Here is a 19895-nt window from a genome sequence, read left to right on the forward strand (position 1 = left end):
GTTGAAGAGCAGCAGCAAAAACAGACAACAGGCCTGTTTCTAATCACACATGAATGCTCTCATTCTATCACCACTGAGGAAAGCCAATCTAACACGCCCTTGAGTGGGTACTGCATTGTATCGTGTACTTTTTACATCTGTTGAGGAGAAAAAAATCATTCTTCAGTTTTATTCTGTTGTATAGTGAATTTCATTAGTTGATTTTCAAATATTAAACCAATCTTGCATTCCTGAGATAAACCATGCCTCTTTTATTGCCGAGTTTGATTTGCCAATGTTTTGCTAAGGGTTTCTGTGTCTTTGTGAGGGACGCTGGTTTCTATTTTCCTTTTTGTCCTGTCCTCATCAGGTTTTGGTATCACTCTTATGATGGTCACAGAAAACAATTTGGGAAGTGTCCCTGCCTCTGCTATTTTCCAAGAGTTTGTGTAGGATTGCTATTATTTCCTCTTTAAATGTTTGATTTCACTGGTGTTTCAAATGTTTTATTTCAAATGTTTGATTTCACTGTGCCTACCTTCTTTCTGGAATGGTTTTTGATTACAGATTCAATTTATTTACCAGATATGGAGTCCTTTCGATTTCCTGTTTCCTTCTGTCTCAGTTTTAGTAAGCTGCACTTGTCAAGGAATTCCTCCATTTCACTTATGTTGTCCAATTTATTGGCCCGAAGCTTTCATAATATTCCAGGTGACTTTACGGCAGGATCTCAGACAAAACTGCCAGTTAGGTGAAGACAGTGTTTTCTCACGGTGTCCTTCAATCACAGCATGGCTGTGGCTCCTGGCCCTGCTGAATTCTGACCCCGAAACGGTAGGTCCTGTGGGCCTCTATTTTCTCCATCTTAGATATAGCTTTTTTTTGTGTTAACAAGACAGGGACAGTCTGCACACAAGGAGCATCGGGGCCCCATGGGGTGTGCAGCAGGTGTGAGCACAGAGCTGTGGGCAGCACAGGTGGTTAGCAACTGAGCCCCTTCTGAATAGCGAGAAGGGACTTGAGGCTGCTGTCTGCAGCCTGCGGGTTACATGGCGGTTGCCCAGGTACGGACAGGAAAGCACATCCTCGTGCCGCCTCTGAGGGCCCAGAGGCTCCTCTTCATGCCCAGGTTCTCCAGAGCCTCCTTTTATGTTGCATCCCCTCCATTTCACATAAAAACAACCTGCTCCAGGGAATTCCCCGGTGGTCCAGTGGTTAGGACTTGGTGCTTTTACTGCTGAGGGCCTGGGTTCAGTCCCTGGCTGGGGAGCTAAAATCCCACAAGCTGCATGGAGCAGCCAAAAAAAAAAGTGAAAATGACCTGCCCTAGCCATAGCCAAGATGCAAATCTCAATGAAAACTGCTGATTTTAGCTGCAATTCTGCTCAATGAAAAGTTACAGTATTAAGTTTTCTTTTTTTAAAACATCTTTATTGGAGTATAACTGCTTTACTATGGTGTGTTAGTTTCTGCTTTATAACAAAGTGAATCAGCTATACATATACGTATATCCCCATATCTCCTCCCTCTTGCATCTCCCTCCCACCCTTCCTATCCCACCCCTCTAGGTGGTCACAAAGTACCGAGCTGATCTCCCTGTGCTATGCGGCTGCTTCCCACTAGCTATCTATTTTATGTTTGGTAGTGTATATACGTCCATGCCACTCTCTCACTTCGTCCCAGCTTACCCTTCCCCATCCCCATGTCCTCAAGTCCATTCTCTACGTCTGCATCTTTATTCCCGTCCACGCCTATGTTTTCCTCTATGAGTTTTATAGTGTCTGGCCTTACATTTAGGTCTTTAATCCATTTTGAGTTTATTTTTGTGTATGGTGTTAGGGAGTGTTCTAATTTCATTCTTTTACATGTAGCTGTCCCGTTTTCCCAGCACCACTTATTGAAGAGGCTGTCTTTTCTCCATTGTATATTCTTGCCTCCTTTATCAAAAATAAGGTGACCATATGTGTGTGGGTTTATCTCTGGGCTTTCTATCCTGTTCCATTGATCTATATTTCTGTTTTTGTGCCAGTACCATACTGTCTTGATTACCATAGCTTTGTAGTATAGTCTGAAGTCAGGGAGCCTGATTCCTCCAGCTCCGTTTTTCTTTCTCAAGATTGCTTTGGCTATTCGGGGTCTTTTGTGTTTCCATACAAATTGTGAAATTTTTTGTTCTAGTTCTGTGAAAAATGCCATTGGTCGTTTGATAGGGATTGCACTGAATCTGTAGATTGCTTTGGCTAGTATAGTCATTTTCACAATGTTGATTCTTCCAATCCAAGAACATGGTATATCTCTCTATCTGCTTGTACCATCTTTAATTTCTTTCATCAGTGTCTTACAGTTTTCTGCATACAGGTCTTTTGTCTCCTTAGGTAGGTTTATTCCTAGGTATTTTATTCTTTTTGTTGCAATGGTAAATGGGAGTGTTTCCTTAATTTCTCTTTCAGGTTTTTCATCATTAGTGTATAGGAATGCAAGAGATTTCTGTGCATTAATTTTGTATCCTGCTACTTTACCATATTCATTGATTAGTTCTAGTAGTTTTCTGGTAGCGTCTTTAGGATTCTCTATGTATAGTATCATGTCATCTTAGGGAATTAAGTTCTTAACTCAAAATGTGAAGCAATAAAATAAAAACAATTTAGTATCAGGAGAAAGGTAGTAAAAGACATTGGAAGAACTGTAGAGAGAATATACAGGAAAATAAAAGCCACGCTAACAGCCTAGTTAATGCAAGTGGAAGCAGCCGTCCAGGAGACAGTTATCCACACCACCCCCAGACATCCAGCAGCAGGACGGGTCCCCCACCCCTGCTCCAGACATCCAGTAGCAGGACAGCCTTCCCCACCCACCTAGACATCCAGCAGCCGGACCGGTTCCCCCACTCCAGACATCCAGCAGCAGGACGGGTTCCCCTCACTGCCAGACATCTAGCAGCAGGACAGGTTCCTACTTCCCATGTTTGATGACTCTGAACATCCGGGCACCGCCTCTTCTCACTGCCACTCGCCCCGTGGGCCCAGGACACCCCTGTGAGGCAGCCCTCACACCAAGCAAGGCTCCTATGGGAAGAGGGAGATGCCAGCCACTGCCACCCGATGGCCACGTGTACACACCCCCGGGAGCCAGGCTGGAGGGAGGGAGGTGCAGAAAAGAGACAGGTTTTGTTCTTTGACTTCCCGGGGGTCAGACTGACCCAGCTGGTATCCCCTTGGCGTTGTCCAGGTATGAGAACTCCCAGTAGCACGGATACTGGCTCAGTTCCCAGAATGTCAGCCATCGAGTGAGCACAGTTCTCGGGCCCAGCACGGGCTGGAACCATTGAGGACGCCCGTGTAGAACATCCCCGCCCACTCCCTATGGAATAAGCACTGGGACCAGGAGCCAAGGGCTCTGGCTTCCACGACAGGTGTTTAATATGCTCCAGCTGAAAACTTCGGCCAGTATGAACTCAGCTACAAAAACAGATTGAGATAAAAGTGAAAAAAAAATTTTTAAATAGTTTTTTGTTTGTTTACTTATTTATTTTTTGGCTTGTTGGGTCTTCGTTGCTGTGCGCCGGCTTTCTCTAGTTGCGGCGAGTGGGGGCTACTCTTCATTGCAGCGCGAGGGCTTCTCATTGAGGTTGCTTCTCTTGTTGTGGAGCATGGGCTCTAGGTGCGTGGGCTTCAGTAGTTGTGTCTCTGGGACTCTAGAGCACAGGCTCACTAGTTGTGGCACACGGGCTTAGTTGCTCTGCGGCATGTGGGATCTTCCCAGACCAGGGCTCGAACCTGTGTCCCCTGCATTGGCAGGTGGATTCTTAACCAGTGCGCCACCAGGGAAGTCCAAAAGTGAAAACTTTTATCTTTAAAGCATAACTAAAGGGCTTAACCACAGTGACTCGAACACCTACACCATCTACCATTTCCTGCAGGTGAGAGAGTCTCCACTCTTTGCTCTGAGGACGGAAAAGGAAGGAGTGCATCTGGGCCTGGTCTGCCCTCTCCTGTGAGGAACTGGCAGCTCCTCGTTGCTTTGGTCTGGCCCCAGGATGCCAACGCACAGAACTGCCGCACAGCTTTGAAGCCCCAGCGTGGGACGGCCTGAATTCCAGTTCCAATCACACCAACGTGGGGTGGCCACCCTGCCCCCCCGGCCCGTGTGGCGACAGTTTGGGGCCGTCAAGTCACCTCTGTATCAGCGGGAACGAATAACGAGAACTCACGCCGCATAGGCCAGGCCCGCGGTTGGCTCGGGCAACAGGTAGGGAGCAGCGTCTGGGAGCCTGTCTCGAGCTGCAGTGCCTGGCGGGGCTGATGGTCTTTCCAGGGCTTGAAGGCATGTTGTGTCAACTGGTGCTCAGCCCAGGAAAACCCGGCTCGGATGGATGTGCACAACTCTGCTCTTTGTGGGGCTGATGGACCACCTCCCGAGGCTCCCCTTAGGGTGACCTCTTGTTAGGTTGCAGGAAATGACTTATGTCCTGTCCTGAAGCTGCAGCTGAGGGGCTTGTGTGGATGTGCATGCCCGTGGAGCCTCACCCCATTGCCCCGAGAGTTCCTACACACCCATCAATCGCCACCCCACATCCCAGATGTGACAGAGCCTCTGGGTCTGTGGCCGCCTGCTGGCTCCGCCGATTCCAGAACCTTCACAAGGACTCACGTGGGACCCCTTCCTGGCTAGTGCTCTCAGCCACACGATGCCTGTGGGCTCAGCACTGGGTCCCTGTCCGGCTGGGTGGTTTGCCTTTGGGGGATTTGGGCCAGGCTGCCCCCATCCTCCTGCTGGTGGACTGTGGTTGGTTTCCAGTCCTTGGTGCATGTGGATAATGCTGCCACGAGTGTTTGTGTAAAAGGCCTCTGTGACCACGTTTCCACTTCTCCTGGGTTACGTATCGAGTGGAAACTCTGGGGGACAGGGTGGGCGTGGGGTCAACTCAGAAAGTAAATGCCAAACTGCCTCCCCAAGTGGCTGCACTGTTTTACATGCCCACAGGAGAGCACGCAGGGAGTCCCTCTTGCTCGCGCCCCTCAACATTCGTATATCGAGGCCCTGACCCCCAGTGCGGCTGCGTCTGGACCAAGGGAGTCACGCAGGGTCAAGGAGGTCATGTGGGGGGGGCAGCTGACCCAACAGGTGAGGACACAGTGTGAGGGTGGCATCTGCAAGCCAGGGAGAGTCCTCGCCGGGAACAGAATTGGCTGCAACACCGACCCCGGACTTCTAGCCTCCAGAACTGTGAGAAAATAAATGTGGTTTAAGCCACCTGGGCTGTGGTGTTTTGTTACAGCAACTTGAGTGAGCCAGTATTTGGTTTGGTCAGCCGCTAAGTTCTGTCCTCTTGAGGGGGTGGGACCTCAGCGTCCATCCATGTGTGTTTCGTGCAAGTGCTGGGACGGCCACGCGCATGCCTGCCGAGACCTCTCCCTTTTTCAGAGTGAACTGTCCGTTAGTGACATGCATGAGTTCTTCATATACTCCACACGGAGGTTCTGCCAGGTGTGTGTTGTGAGTTCTCCCTGCAACCTGTGGCTTGCCATTTTTTCATGGTGTCTTTTGAAGAACCCAAGATTTTCATTGTTTTGACGTACAGTTTACCCATTTTTTTCTCTTATGGTTAATGGTTTCTGTGCTGTAAGCAATCTTTGCCTCTCCGAGACTGTGAACGTTCTAAGTTATCTGCGAGGAGTGTCTTGGTTTTATGTTTGCGTCCACCTCGAACTGACTGTCGTGTGTGGTGTGGTGGGGGGTGGGGTCCGTGTGCCCGTGTGGATACCCAGCACTGGCGGGGGAGACACTTTTCTTTCTCAGCTGAACTGACTTGCTGTCTTGTCCAGAGGTCACTTGACCGTGACTTCAGTGTGGGACTACTTCCAGACTGAACCACCCCGTCGATACGGCTCTTGGCTTCTCACCTCCCCTGGTGCCTCAAGGGCCACATCCTCTGGGAAGGCCTGAACCCACAAGCAGTGTGATGCCGACAACTTTACTCTCATTCAAGACTAGGTCCTGCGCATTTCCACGCACACCTAAGACTCGGTTCGTTAATTTCTAAAAAGAAAACCCTTCTAGGATTATGTTTGGGGCTGCACGAAATCTATCGACCAGTTTGGGGACAACTGACCCTTGGCTGGTAACGAGCCTTCTGACCACAACGTGGAAGACCTACTTGCCCAAGTCTCCTCTCAGTGACGTTTGGTGGTTTTCAGAGCACAAGTGTTGCACTTCTGTGAAAACTTCCTAAGTATTTTATGGTTGTGGATGTTAGGGGTATATTTTAAACTTTCATGTTTTTGACAGTTTTTGCCAGCTCATGGAACTACTGGCCCTGAGTCCTGCACACTGGTCGACTTCAATCCCTAGTTCTACGGCCCTTGTGATCTTCCACATACGTGATGAACAGAGATAATTTTACTTCCTCTGTTCCAATCTTCAGGGCCTTCACCACTTTTTCTTGCTTTAATGCACAAGTTAAGATCTTCAACACACTGTTGACTAGCCATGAGGAGGTTGGCCACCACTGCCCTGTTCCCAGTCTTAGAGGAAGTGTTCAGTCTTTCACCATTTAGTATGACGTTAGCTGTAGGTAGTCTGTATAGTTATCTTTTATCAGGTTGAAGAAGTTTCCTTCTATTTCTAGTTTGCTGAGAATTTTTTTGGTTATTGTGAATAAGTGTTTAACATTGTCTAATGCTTTTTCTACCTAGAATGAGATGAACATATCATTTGATCTCTTTCTTCCTTATATCTGGTAACTTGGTGAATTACATCTATTTATTCATGTCCTACCAGCCTTGCATTCTGGGGAAAATCCCACGTGGACTTGACAACTTTATGTACTCTGGATTCATTTGCGAATAATTCCTTGATAATTTTTGTTTGTGCTCTTGAAGAACAGTATTCTGTAACTTCCCTTTTTGAAATGTCCTTGTCTTCACCGGCCTCAGGAGAGTGAGCTGGGAAGGGTCCCCTCTCCCGTTTTCTGAATGTGTGTAGATTTGTTATCACTTCTTCCTTAAATATTTGATAAATCTCATTAGTGGAGTCGTCTGGGCCTGGAGTTTTCTGTGGGAGGTACCTTTTGCATGTTTAGTGACTCAGTTTATAAAATGATTCAGCTGTGCTGACCCTCTTGTGTCAGTGTCAGAAACCTACCTACCTCTATGTCCTCTAACTGCCCACTTCACGTGCATAAAGTTGCCCATACTACTTCTCTATAACCTTTTATTTTGAAGAAAATCTTAGACTTCAGAAAAGCTGTAAAAATGACAAGGAGACCCTGTACACGTGTCACTACTACTTCAACCCTACTTGGGTTTCACCAGCTTCCCACTAACGTCCTGGCTGACGGCTCCTTAGGCTTTAATTAAGGTATGACTTGGATACTTGAAATGCTGGTCAGAAGCTGTGCAGAACGTCCCGCAGTTGGGGCATGTCTGATGCTTCCTCATGGTTAGATCAGAGGATGCATTTTGGACAGAAGTGATGCTTTGTCCTTGGAGCTGCATCCTCTGCACAGATTCCTCCCCTCTGTGCCCTGGCCGCTGCCTCCAGCAGGAAGCCCTCCGGCCATCACTGCCTCCCCGCGGCAAGGACCCCAGCCTCCCCGAAGAGCCAGGCAGTCAAGGGCTCGGCTCGAGAGTTTCCCTCTGGACCCCGGCCCACCTGGCTATCGTCGGGTGTGAAAACATTTGTGTCACCATGTGTCCAGTTTCCAGCTGCTTCCAGAGAAGGGCAGCCTGGTGCCACCTCTCCAGACACCCGAGGATGGAGTGGCCGCACCGACTGCACCCCGGGCACCTGGGGGGACCAGGCCATCAGCAGGCAGAGAGGTTTCCTTCCTTCTGCTCGGGCACCCCCACCCACATGACCTGGGATCCCCTCTGAGGCTGAGCTCTGAAAGGACCAATCTGTCCTCTGGGGCATGTGAAGCATGGCCAGACTACAGAACCACAAGCGGGTCTGAGCGTCTGGGACAGTCACCAGTTCTGATCGAGCAGCAGAAAATCGGGGCCGGGCTCATCCCGGGCAGCGTCTGCTCAGCTCCTACGGACTGGACAACTTGCTGCTGTCACTCCTTTTTATCAAGTCAACTCTGTCGTTCTGCTTTCCTACGAAGGGAGGTTAATAATATCCAACGTACAGACGGAATCAAGTAATTACACCTTTTAGTGCACCTGATAATTTTTTATTCAGCTGGTGCTAACAGTCAATCAAAATGCCATAAAAGGTGCTTTACAACATGCTAATGACTCGCCGCCCCTGTGAGGCATCGTGGGAGTTTGTGCAGCCATGAACCGGGCTCAGAGCAACCTGACAGCTCTGCCACCCAGAGCTCTGCAGCCGAAGCTACCGTCCCAGGAGGGTCCTGATAAAGTCCTTAGAAACAATGCATATGTTTTTATGCTTTTTAAAGCCAGCTGAGAGAGAATCTACAATTGAGTCCTAGACGGACAAGCAACAGCAGCCTTGAAGCTAAGAACACCTGTGCGGTGGTGAGACTGCTCACGGTTTCGTGTTTCATCAAAGGGACCTATGAAAACCATGCTCATCTTTCTAATTAAATGGAAAAATGAGTTTAGGGAAAGCATCACACTTTGCCGTGGAATCGGGACCCACACAATCACCCAACATGGTGTTTCCAAGTGTCTGTAGTTGCTCATACCCCGCTGGGTCGGGAACCTGGCCAACCACCCTGGCCTGTCTCCCACCCCCCACCCCCACCCCCCTGCCTCAGAGCTCATCCCTCTGCACCCAGCTACCTGCAGTGCCCCCGGAGCCTGGGTGCAGACGTGGCAGCTACCTGAACCACTACGGCGTGACGGCCAACACCCTGGGAGTCCAGGAGGGGAGCCTGTGGGAGTGGGAACCCACAGTCCTGCTTGAGGACTGGCCCATTCCCCTTGACAGCAGATGCCATCACTTGCTAGTTCAGTCTTCCCAGCAGACTGTGGCACCAGCCAGGATGTGGGGCGACGGGGGCTTCAAATACAGAGAGCTGCAGAGGGCAAGGCGGCGCTGTGCTGCCTGGGGGACGTGGCCCCCCTCACATAAGAAGCCCATGAGTAAACCGAACATTTGACAAGGAAGGGGCAGCATGGGGCAGTGGAGGACAGCGACTTTGCAGGAGAACCAGCACCGGCCCCCACCGCCCTGCAGGCTTGTATTTTCCCCCACGAGGAATGACTTAGAGCAAACAGACACTAGACTGTCTGGACGATGTGAAAGAAATGGGTATTTTACATTTTAGCGTAACAAGCAGGGCAGAGGCGGAAGGGAAAGTACACAAAGTCGCCCAGACCTCTGCCTGGTGAACCACCTCACTCCTGATTTTAAGTTTCTGAAAACTAGAAGGTGTAATTAAAACTGAGACGTGCACTTTCCACAGCTGCATGGCAGGTGGGAGTCGAGGAGCCTGGTCCCAGGGCGCAGCAGGAGGGTGTGAGGGGGAGAGGACGTGGCAGGGAAGCGGGACAGCTGAGCACCACCGCAACCACACGGGGAGGCATCAGGAGAAGGGGCTCCACCGGCAGAGAGACAGGAGGGCGTGAGGCCGGGGTCACAGACAACGTCGTGTGACCCGCTAACACGTTTCCCGACATTTCAGATGCTCCATACACACCAGGAGGGCTGGGGGGGAAGGGGTGACCAGGGGGCCCTCCCCTGAGTGTCCCCGTGGAATGACTCAAGTCCTGGTTGTTTCCCACAGAAAATGGCCATGCCAGAGGGGCCAGTGGAGCATTGAGTGCTCAGAAACAGGCCTCGGACATCATGGAAAGTGGTGGAAGGGGCACGGCTGGCCTGGCTGGCGGGAAGGCAGCAAGGCAGCAAGGCAGCCACTCGTTTTTAGTACGTTTCATTCCAATATAACAAATAAAAGTTCTACTTACCGCTCCGAGCATGATTCTGAAAATCAGCCACCGATAGCCCCACAGGACGATCCGGGACGTGGGGGTCCCCCTGGGCAATGGAGACAGAGTCCAGAGAGGGCACAGGAAAATCCCCAGGAAGCCCGTCTCCAGAAGCTGGGACTCCCATCCTGAAATGAGGGCAACAGAACACAAAGGATGAGTGAGCAGCAGTGGACACTTTCCGAGGAAGCAACTGCACCAAACCCGGCTTAACCCAGACGGTCCTTCAAACAGGACAAAGAGCAACCGAGACACAGCTCCTGGCTGAGCCTAGCTGCTCAGGCCGTGGCTCCTGCCCTTCGCAGGGCGCCCACAGACACGGCGCAGCCCCTGAGGAGTCACCAGGGTGGACACGGGCACCGAGCAGGCTGGACGACCCAGACGTGAGTTGCTAAGTGCAGAGCAGACTGTGGTCCCATCTGCCCAGGTGAGGGAGGGAGCCGGGGGAGTAGCAAGTACAGGCCCTGAGTAGCTCAGCCTGGCACCGCTGGATGGGGGGCATCAGTCATTCTTCCTGCTGGGGAGCCCATGTGAGAAATGCAGGTGTGAGCAGCACACCTGAGTTCTCGCTCCTATCATGGAGACGGCCCCTCACACTGCGTCCCCAGGACACCCGCAACATGGAGCTGGTCTTGAGCTGCATCAAAAGGAGCCTGCACTGCGCTTTGTGGGCTGCACGACTTCCCTTTCACCCCACACTGATGAACCTCAAAAACATTCTGCTGCGTCAGAGACGCTTCAGACAAGGGCAAACACTCTACAGTTCCACTGATGTAGGTTCCAGAACAAGCTGCCCCCATGCAGGTGAGAGAAATTAGAACCTGGCTGCCTGGGGGGTCTGCGCCCTGGGGGTGGGAGTGCTGGTCATGGTGGTGCACTGGCCAAGACTTACCAAAAGCACCTTAAGGTCTGTGCATTTCAATGTTTGTAAACTTCTCAAAAAAACAGACAAACCTAAATGAATTTTGAACCCCACTCTGAGACACACTGAACGTTAAGATGAGGCATGAACAGATGTGTGATGATGCCAATAGAGCCAAGGACCAGCCACGGCCAAATGTAGGTGGTGGGTTTGCGGGTTTTTACTGTACAACTGTTTGAAACTTTCTGTGGCTTGAAATTTTTCATAGTAAAATGTGGAGGGAGAAATCCCACTGACTCTCATATGCTCTGGATTTCTGAAGCTCGGTTCCACATCGGTTCTTCTCTGGAAGACAAACAGGTGAGTTTGCCCAAAGGCAGCAGTGCCAACACCAGGGTGGCACCGACGGGTGGGCCGTCACTGCCTAGGGTCTCTGTGGGCTCACTGCATTGGCTGAGCCACCTGTGCTGGGGGATCTGGGGACACCAGCGTGCACCCTGCACTGTCTGGAGATGATTCCAGAAGCAGAAAGAAGCCTGGACAGTGCTGGGGAGGGGTGCCCGGGGGAGGGAGCCGAGTGAGGCGGGCGACTGGAGCCCAGAGCGCCACCAGGCTGTGGCCAGGCCACGACCAATGGAGACGGTGGGCCTGTCGGCACAGCTGTCACCGACGGGAGAGGAAGGCAGAGCACAGGGCGCTCTGGCCAAGGCCGAGATGGGGACATCGGTGCCACCCTCCTCTGGGGACGGACCCAGTGTGTGGGATGCCCACGTGGGCTGAGCTGGCCTCCAGGGCACACATCCGGCTTCCCCCAGATGCCTCAAGGGAAGAAAGCAGGAAGCCCTCGTGCTCATCTGCTCTACGAGGTTCCAGACACTGAGCGTCGCTCATTTTGGGTGCAGGTCTCGTCCTTCTGCTCGTGGACATGACGACCTTTGCTTCACAATGTGCTTCAAACCCCCTTCTTGTCTCAGCAGGAAGAAGCGGACTCTGTTCCTTATGCGACACCTTCTCTGGTTTTATCTTGAGAAGTCGTTTTCATTAAGCTTGGACTCCTTCCACATGGGGGCATTTTAAAACGTGTGGTTTTATGACGGCAGAACATGGGAGTGATGACACGGCTCTGGGAGGACTTATCTGCAGACGCTTCAGATCTGAGAAGGGACCTCAAAGGACACTGTCCCCACCCCTCCTCAATGTGGCCCCGCAAGCAGGGCAGGTGGACACGGTGTTCCAGGCTGATCTGGGCAGGTCCCAGAGGAAGCAAGGCTGGAACAGCCCATGTACCCGCCCAGGAGTGGGGACCCGGCCTTGCTCGTGCTCCCTGGAAGCCCCTCAGCAGCTTGCAGACCTCACGTGGGCAGGCAGAGCGGTCCCCAGAGCCCGGGTCTGCCTTCTCTGTCACCTCGCTCTGCACAGACGCGACGAACGGAATTTTAATGTGCAGTTTGAGTGACACCAATCAAAGCAAAATGCAAATGGCAGAGCCCAGAGACCCTCCTAAGTGCCAGGAAGCAGGTGATGGGGACCCGCTATCACCCTAGGGATGTACGTGTCACCTGGCCCTCCTGCCTCCTCCTGAACTCGGAACCTCCCTCATCCTGCTGGGTGCGTGGGGCCACCCCTGCCCCCCATCTCGGCATAGCCATTTTCCAGGCCGAAGCTGAGGCTGCCTGCTCGCTGGCCGCCACTCCGGCCATTAGCGCTCGTCGGCACTGCTAGGAGGAGAGGGTGGCCTACACCCACCTGCTCCGCTTCCTTTGCTGGGGTCCTGCTGGTGGTCAGCAGCTATGCTGCTGGCACCAGGAACACCACTGTTCTCTGTGGCCCCAGAAAGACAAGCCCTCCTCCCAGACGTGCACCCCAGCCTATGCGCAGACCCCTCAAGAGGGCAAGGCGACAGCCCCTTCATGGGGGCCTGGAAGGTTTCGCCCACAGCATGGGACATCCCACCAGTGGCTTTGGGGTGACGGTGAGCAAGTGACCAGGGGAGTCTCCGTGGGCTGCACCACCTGCTGCTAGAACTTTCACCTCAGCAGCTACTGGCTGGTTTCCAGGAATGAGGCCCAGCGTCCAGCCACGTTTGGGAGGCGTCCTCGTGAGACTGAGGGTCGGCGCCGACCCTCCATGCTGGGTGAGGTGCAGCGGCGGTGGCCTTGCCAAGGAGCTGCTTGTCCACTGTCTCTGGGGACGGCTCTGACAGGGACTTGCAGGGTCGTCCAGCCCTGTCCTGACCAGAGCTCAGGGCCAGCCGTAGTCGGTGGCCTCCAGGTCTGAGAGCAGACACAGCCCCTTGCCTTGCAGGCTCTGGGCAGTCTGGGCACCTGTGGACTGGACCGGCTGCAGCTGAGCAGACTGGTGGTCAGAGGAAGTGGATGCTCTCCATGCTCCCCTCCTCCCGACTTGTGCTTCCGAATCACCCAGCCCCTGTCTGCCAGAGCTGCACACAAGTCTGAGGAAGGCCTACAAATGTTGAATTCGGCCCCTCAGTCTCCTGGCCTGACCTGTGACCCGTGGGTCCCTCACTCCTTCGCCACATGGGGCACCTGCTCCCCAAACAGCTCCAATGTGGATGTGGTGCTGACTTCTGGCTTTGTCCTCTTGGGCCTGTGAAGAGCAAAGATGCTCTTCTATCGAAGACTGGATAATCCACCACTGGGCAGCCTGGCATGGGCCTGGTGATGCAGAACACACAGCCACCGCAGAGTGGGCATGGCACTCCAGGATGGATGAGGATGGGGCCGGGCGGCTCCTCGTGGGGGATTCTTGCTGACCATCAAGGGGGCTCAGAGGGGGCTCGCCAGGCACTGTGGTCACCCAGAGTCAAGGTCAGGATGGCACAGGCTAAGCCACCAACCAGAAAGGAAATGTGGCCTAAAGCAAGGTTTCAGTGGCAGAGGCCACCCGATGGCTCTGAAAGCAACTGAGGCCTCACAACCTCCTCGAAACTATTACAGTTACTTAGAGTAATTAAATGTCGCAGGCATGGATCCTTCAAAGATGACAGCACCATCCACGTTATGAGTAGGAAACCCATTAGCTTCATGGTTAAAAGCGGGAGAAGGGGAAAGCGCTTCCCTCCTGACGGGCTGTCACTCCTGCCCGAGCCGCCCACCCTGGGAGCACTCGGAGCTGTAAGTCACTCCCAGTCTTCACGGGCACAGTAGCCCATTCTGCAGCTTCTGACGGCAAAGAAGGGCTGTTTTTACACCTTGGGGACAGTTCTGGGGCCACCCTGTCCCCCCAGGTGCCGATGCTCGCTCTGCCACAGAGCCCCATGCCTCCTACAAGTGCAGTCAGAGCCCACTGTGATGGGCAGGTGGGGTTCAGAGGCCAAAGCTCGAGACATAGGGTGACGGGCCAGCTGGGGGAGCGCCTGGTCCACTGTCCTTGGCCCCATCCGGTGGGAGGATGTCACTTTGGCATTGGCGGGGGTAGTTCTGGGTCTCACTCACAGCCCTACTGGGGGCCTCGCGATAGGCACAGTGGCTCCTGGGTGGGGGGTGGCCCAGGCAGAGACCATGGTCGGAAAGGTGGCAGGACAAGGCGGGCAGCCCCGACTCCATTTGCTGTGACACTGGCTGCTGCTTGCCACGTGCCCTGGGCCCCCTCGCAGACCTCAGGCAGCAGGAGAGGTGCTCAGACTCTGGGGCTAATAAGCTAGAGGGCCACCCGGGCCTGTGTCCAGAACATGGGGCCTGAGTCATGGGACATGTCCAGCTGGCGTGGTCCAGGAGCACAGTCTGCAGACCCCACTCCTCCCTGTGTCTTTGACTCTGGTGACTTCTGTGCTCAACGCCTGCAAAGTACGAGTTTCGCAGAAGTGGGCGACCCTGGAATGGCCTGAGCGGCAGGTGGAGAAAAAGCCCCTCTTCTCAGCAGAGTGTCAGAGGCGGCCCAGGGGTCCAGGCCGCCCGGGGCTGAACTCCTGTGTTCTCCTCCACATTTCTGATCTGCAAAGCCATGCTTGCGAGTTTTTATCATGGCCGCTTGGCATGTGTGACGCAGACTCCACTGGAGGGATTTGGTGTTTTGAGGGCAGAGTGCCAGCCAGGTGCAGGCAGAGGAACTCCTGTGTTGCATGGGCTCTTGTGGGCCAGCTGGAGCCCCGATGCCCACCGGAGCGGAGCCATGGGGTATTGAGCAAAGGGCAGGCCTCACTGTGTGGTGTTGGGCCTTGGGGAGTGGGGGCTGCATGGCAGCCCAGAAATCAGGGGGGAGGTTCCACTGACACTGTTCCTGAACCGTCTGCCCCCCGCCCCCGTCACCCAGAAGGGACTAGGGAGAGCTGCATGCTGCTGGTGACTGCTGCAAACACTGCACTCCAGACCAGCACGCCCTGCCCAATGACTGGCTAACACACTTTCCTCTTTTGTTGAGACACAATATAAAATGAGATCAGGTAAAAAACACAAGGGAGGCTACAACAAAACTTGAAGGAAAACTCTTGCTGGTGTTTAGAAATAGCCGCCCGCTGTCCAGCACGTCACGGGGAACATGCGTATCTCTCTGTTCCCCACCTGGACGGGGCGCCTGGTGATTGTGTGCACCTGTCCAGCGAGGTCAAGAGCCCCGCCCAGCCTGCTCACACCTTATATCCACCTCACACCCCCTCCTGCAGTCACCACGGTGCACCGGGCCTTGCCCAGGTGCACCAACCCCTTCCGGACATAAGAACCACCTGGCAGAGCTGCCCTTGCCCTAAGGGGACAGACTGGCGCCTGTCCTCAGGGCCCAGGAGATACTAATGCTGCCCTGCCCCAGAGGGGCAGCCATGCTCCTGTTCACCTCCCCAACCTCAGCCCCCTCGTGCCGGGCCTGCCTCCCGTGCCCCCTACAAGGACCCGCTCAGAGCCACGTCTGCCCAGGAATCCTCCAGAACCGGCGTGAGCTGGGCAGGTCTCTTGGGACAGGACCCTGTCTGTCCGGCTTCCTGGTCACTTCTCACATATTTGAGGATCTAAGCCAGAGATCAGATGGTAAATGGAACACGTCTTCTAGCAAGAAGACGTTTTTGAAAGACCTGGTTAAATGCTTCACGCTTTAAGTAAAATCATTTTCAATTGCACGCTCTCAATTAGGAAGCGCTTAGCAAATTGCCAGTCTGTGTTTTACGGATGTCCTTGGGCGCTGCAGGGAACGGGAAGTGACCTGTGTGACCCACACAGCGACCCTCCTCCCACTGCACTTTGTCACGGTGCTGGTTCATACTTGGTTGCTGTGGCAACCAGACTTCATAGCCCCAGGTGTCCCCTGCTGCTCAGATCCACACAGGTGTCACCAGCTAGCCTGAAAACAAAATCCATAGTAATGACCTTAGCTGGCTTTACTGGTTTGGGATAAATATGAGAATGCTTCCTGTCAACAGAAATGAGACTTGGCAACAGAGATTTTCCAGGATTAACATATTCAAAATATTTAACATATATCTGGCTGAAGGGCACAATGCCTTACCATTTCTTTGTCTTTTGTTTCCTGTGCATGAAAACTAGCTGATGGGACTTCCCTGGTGGTCCAGTGGTAAAGAATCCACCTTACAATGCAGGGGACGTGGGTTCGATCCCTGGTCAGGGAACTAAGATCCCACATGCCACGGGTAAACTAAGCCCGCGTGCCACAACTGCTGAGCTTGTGTACCTCAGAGCCTGCATGCTGCAAACTACAGAGCCCATGCACCCTGGAGCCTGTGCGTCACAACTAGAGAGAGAAAACCTGCACGCCATGTCTAGAGAAGAGGAAAAAAACCCTGTATGCCACAACTAGAGAAGAGAAAACCTGCACGCCACAACTAGAGAGAAGCCCGTGCACCACAACGAAGATCCTGCATGCCACAATGAAAGATCCTGCGTGCTACAACTAAGACCCAATGCAGCCAAAAATAAATAAATCTTAAAAAAAAAAAAAAAAGGTAAAGAAAATTAGCTGAAGCTCATCTCAAAGTGCCTTGTGAGACCCCTCACGAGATGCCGGGCAGTGCTTTCTCGGGGTTGCTCAAGACGAGGGGAGGTTCTGACCTGCCTCCTGCCTGTGCGGCCCAGGCCCACTAGCCATGTGGGGCTGCTGAGCTTGAAACGTGGTTGGCGGTGGTCGGGCAGACCTGCTCTCTGTCAGCCCAGGAGGCACGTGTGTCCACAGGTCCTGTGCGGAGCGGCCACGCCCACCCAGCACCACAGCAGGGCGAGCTCCTGTCCCCTACCCCTGTGCCACGGAAGTGGGGTAACCCTCATCCACATAATCCTGGAGGATGACCCACTCACCCACAGCTCTCAAGAGCTTCCCCACACTGATGGACATGGTTCCTGGCGTCCTCCTCGCTGCCCATGGGCAGGCCCTGTCACCTGAGGGAGGAGAGGCCAGTGTGTCCACGCTCCTCAGAAATAACAGGGAGGGTCAGCTCCTCTGGAAAGGAGGGAATCACATACACTTCTCCACCTGGCAGGCGCCCAGGGTAGAGGTCAGGGCAGAGGTCGGGCCAGCCCCAAGGCCTCTGCCCCACGTGGACACCGTCTCCGCTGGGGCCATGGCAGGGGACACACCAGCCTTCTTCCTGCCTCTACTTGTCCATGACTCTCGGACGCTCGCTGTCTCTGGCCCTCCGTGAGGTCAGCGTGACGGGCAGCTCCTGGGCCCAGAGGCCGGGATGGCTGATGATGGCAGGGAGCCTCACAGACCCTCTCTGGGTGGCACGTACACCCACGGAATGAGGAGGGGAGGGAGGGCGTCTCGGCCACAGAACCAGGACCCAGTGGGCTCCGCCAGCTGCCACAATCTTGCTCAGGGGTCATTTGCAAGGGAGCCTGGTGGTGGTTCAGGGACTCGGGGAGGGGCAGTGACAGCTTCCAGCATCATGTCCTCGATGCCATTAGAAGAGATTTCCTTTCTTCTAGAAGGATCAGTGTACGGCAGAGGGTCAGGTTTCAGGTAAGTCAGCTGATGCAAGTCATCATGGGAAAACACCACAGGTGACCCACAGAGAGACCCACAGGGAGAGAATGAAGCTGACCAGGGCCCCCCTGACTGCCTCACCTGTTCCTCTGCTCTGCCCAGGGGTCTCCTCCCTTGCTGGCGGCCCAGGTGCGTCAAGTCCCTGTCCCCAGTGCCCATCCCTATGGCCCTTTGGTCAGGTCTCTGCTCAGATACACCTTCCCTGGATGTAACACACACCTGGGCCTCAGTCCATCCCGGCACTGCCTAGCCTGCAACACTCACCCCACCACACACTGCTCATCTCAATTATTTCCATTCTCCACTCATTCTGCACCCAGAACACAAGCTCCAAGCAGACAAAGTAAAGCAACCATAGTAAGAATTCTTAAGAACATAAACGAAAATATGACCGATCATAAGACATAAACAGACGAGAGAACTTGGAAGAGAAACAGAACGATAAAAAAAGAACAAACATTCTAGAACTGAAAAATATCTGAAATTAAAATTTTACTAGATGAGCTTAATAGCAGATTGGATGACAGAGAATAAAAAGGTGGTGAAGGGACTTCCCTGGTGGCGCAGTGGTTGAGAGTCCGCCTGCCGATGCAGGGGACACGGGTATGTAATTGGAATCTTAGGAGAGGAGAGAGAAATGGGGCATAAAAAACTTTAAAAAAATACTGGCAAAAATTAGCCAAGTTTGGTAAAAGACATAAACTACAGCCTCAAAAACCTCAGGGAATCATAAGCAGGATAATGCCACATGCAGGCACATCGCAGTCAAACTGCTGCAAACCAAAGACAAAACCTCCAAAGCAGTCAGAGAAAAGAAAGACATTATGCTCAGAGAACTGACAAGAGGAACAGCAGCCGAGTTCTCGTCAGCAACAACAGAGATGAGAAGACGGTGAACTGAGTGCAGAGTCTTGCACCTGACGGAACTGTCTGTTCCGAGAGTAGAGCCAAGAATCCAGAAGCTTTTCAGACAGCAAGAGACTCAAACTGCTTGCATGAGGACAATGTTGAGCACAGTCAAAAATTTAAAGGGGAAATAAAGCAGTATAGGTGTGGAGGGAGGAATCACTACCTCCACCAGGAGGATCTATCAGGCCGTCTGTCCAAGCAAGGAGAGATGGAAAGCCATGCATCATCACACACTATGCTTAGAAGGCACTCAGTAAAAACAGGCCGTTCTCTCTAGGACATAAATCAAAGAGGTAAGATTGTGACTTAAGTGCCTTACATTAATAACAATAAACAGAAAAAATACTACCCATCCTTATAGAAAACATTATAGCCTATAAATGAGAAAGCAGGTGAAATTTTTCTATTAACTAAGATATGCTTTCATTTCAGGAATTTTAATTTCACTTGCCAGATATGCAGAATCCTCCAGCTGTCATTCACATAGCTAACCATGCCCTTCCCCACCAGCCACTGAAACCAAGGATCTCTTGTGTGGAAAGGACAGGGCATGAGGGTTTTGAGGAGAGATACTAACTGAGCAGGTCCTTTGGAAAGTTAGGCGAGGAGCTTGGCATGAAGCAAACCTTCCCTCCTCATGAGGAGCATCTGGTGCAAACAGACAAAAAGTCCTGTAAGTTCTCACATGGACTCAATCTTAGAACAGAATAGATTCAGTGTTTTTCTTAAGTGGGAGCGGTGACTAGTTGGGGGCATGAGGGAACTTTCTGGGGTGATGGTAATTTTCTATATCTTGATGGGAGTCTAGATTACACAGGTGTATGCATTTGTCAGAACTAACAATGTCCACTTATGATCTGCACATTTCATTGTGTGTGAATTCTTCAAGACAAAACCCTGAAGGTGCACTGAGCTCTTGTTAACGACCTTCCCACTGAGTCTTTAGTATTTAGGGGCAGGATACTGACAACTGACATTTACTCTGGATTGCATCAAAATACATGAAGGGTTGGTGGTGGATAGAAAGATGAACATATGAGCTACCACCACCACCACAACAAAAACTAGTAAAATATAAACTGTAGAATCTAGGTGGTCCATAGATGGGTTTTTTACTATACAATTCAACTTTTTTTGTATGCTTGAAATTTTTCATAAATGATTTTAAAAGTCTATTCAACACTGTAGTGGAGTTCTTAGGCACTGCAAAAATGAGAAAAAGAAATAAAAGTTTAAGGCCTGAAGTGGAAAAAAATATGATTGCCTATATAGAAATAAAAAAACCAAGAGAATCTACAGCA

At 52.4% G+C, this 19895-nt stretch overlaps 1 protein-coding gene across 4 annotated transcripts in view; it reads right to left on the reverse strand.

The window, feature by feature from the left end:
* The window catches only part of LMF1 (lipase maturation factor 1), an 82984-nt gene that overhangs the window by 25348 nt on the left and 37741 nt on the right, over positions 1 to 19895 (reverse strand). For all 4 annotated transcript variants that reach the window (XM_024759392.1, XM_024759393.1, XM_024759395.1 and 1 more), the window contains one exon: positions 9858 to 10006. In XM_024759392.1, the coding sequence (XP_024615160.1) occupies positions 9858 to 10006 (149 nt within the window). The remainder of the gene's footprint in view (positions 1 to 9857; positions 10007 to 19895) is intronic.

Source organism: Neophocaena asiaeorientalis, unplaced genomic scaffold (genome assembly GCF_003031525.2).
Source record: "Neophocaena asiaeorientalis asiaeorientalis breed wild unplaced genomic scaffold, Neophocaena_asiaeorientalis_V1.1 scaffold254, whole genome shotgun sequence".
NCBI classification, from domain to species: domain Eukaryota; kingdom Metazoa; phylum Chordata; class Mammalia; order Artiodactyla; family Phocoenidae; genus Neophocaena; species Neophocaena asiaeorientalis.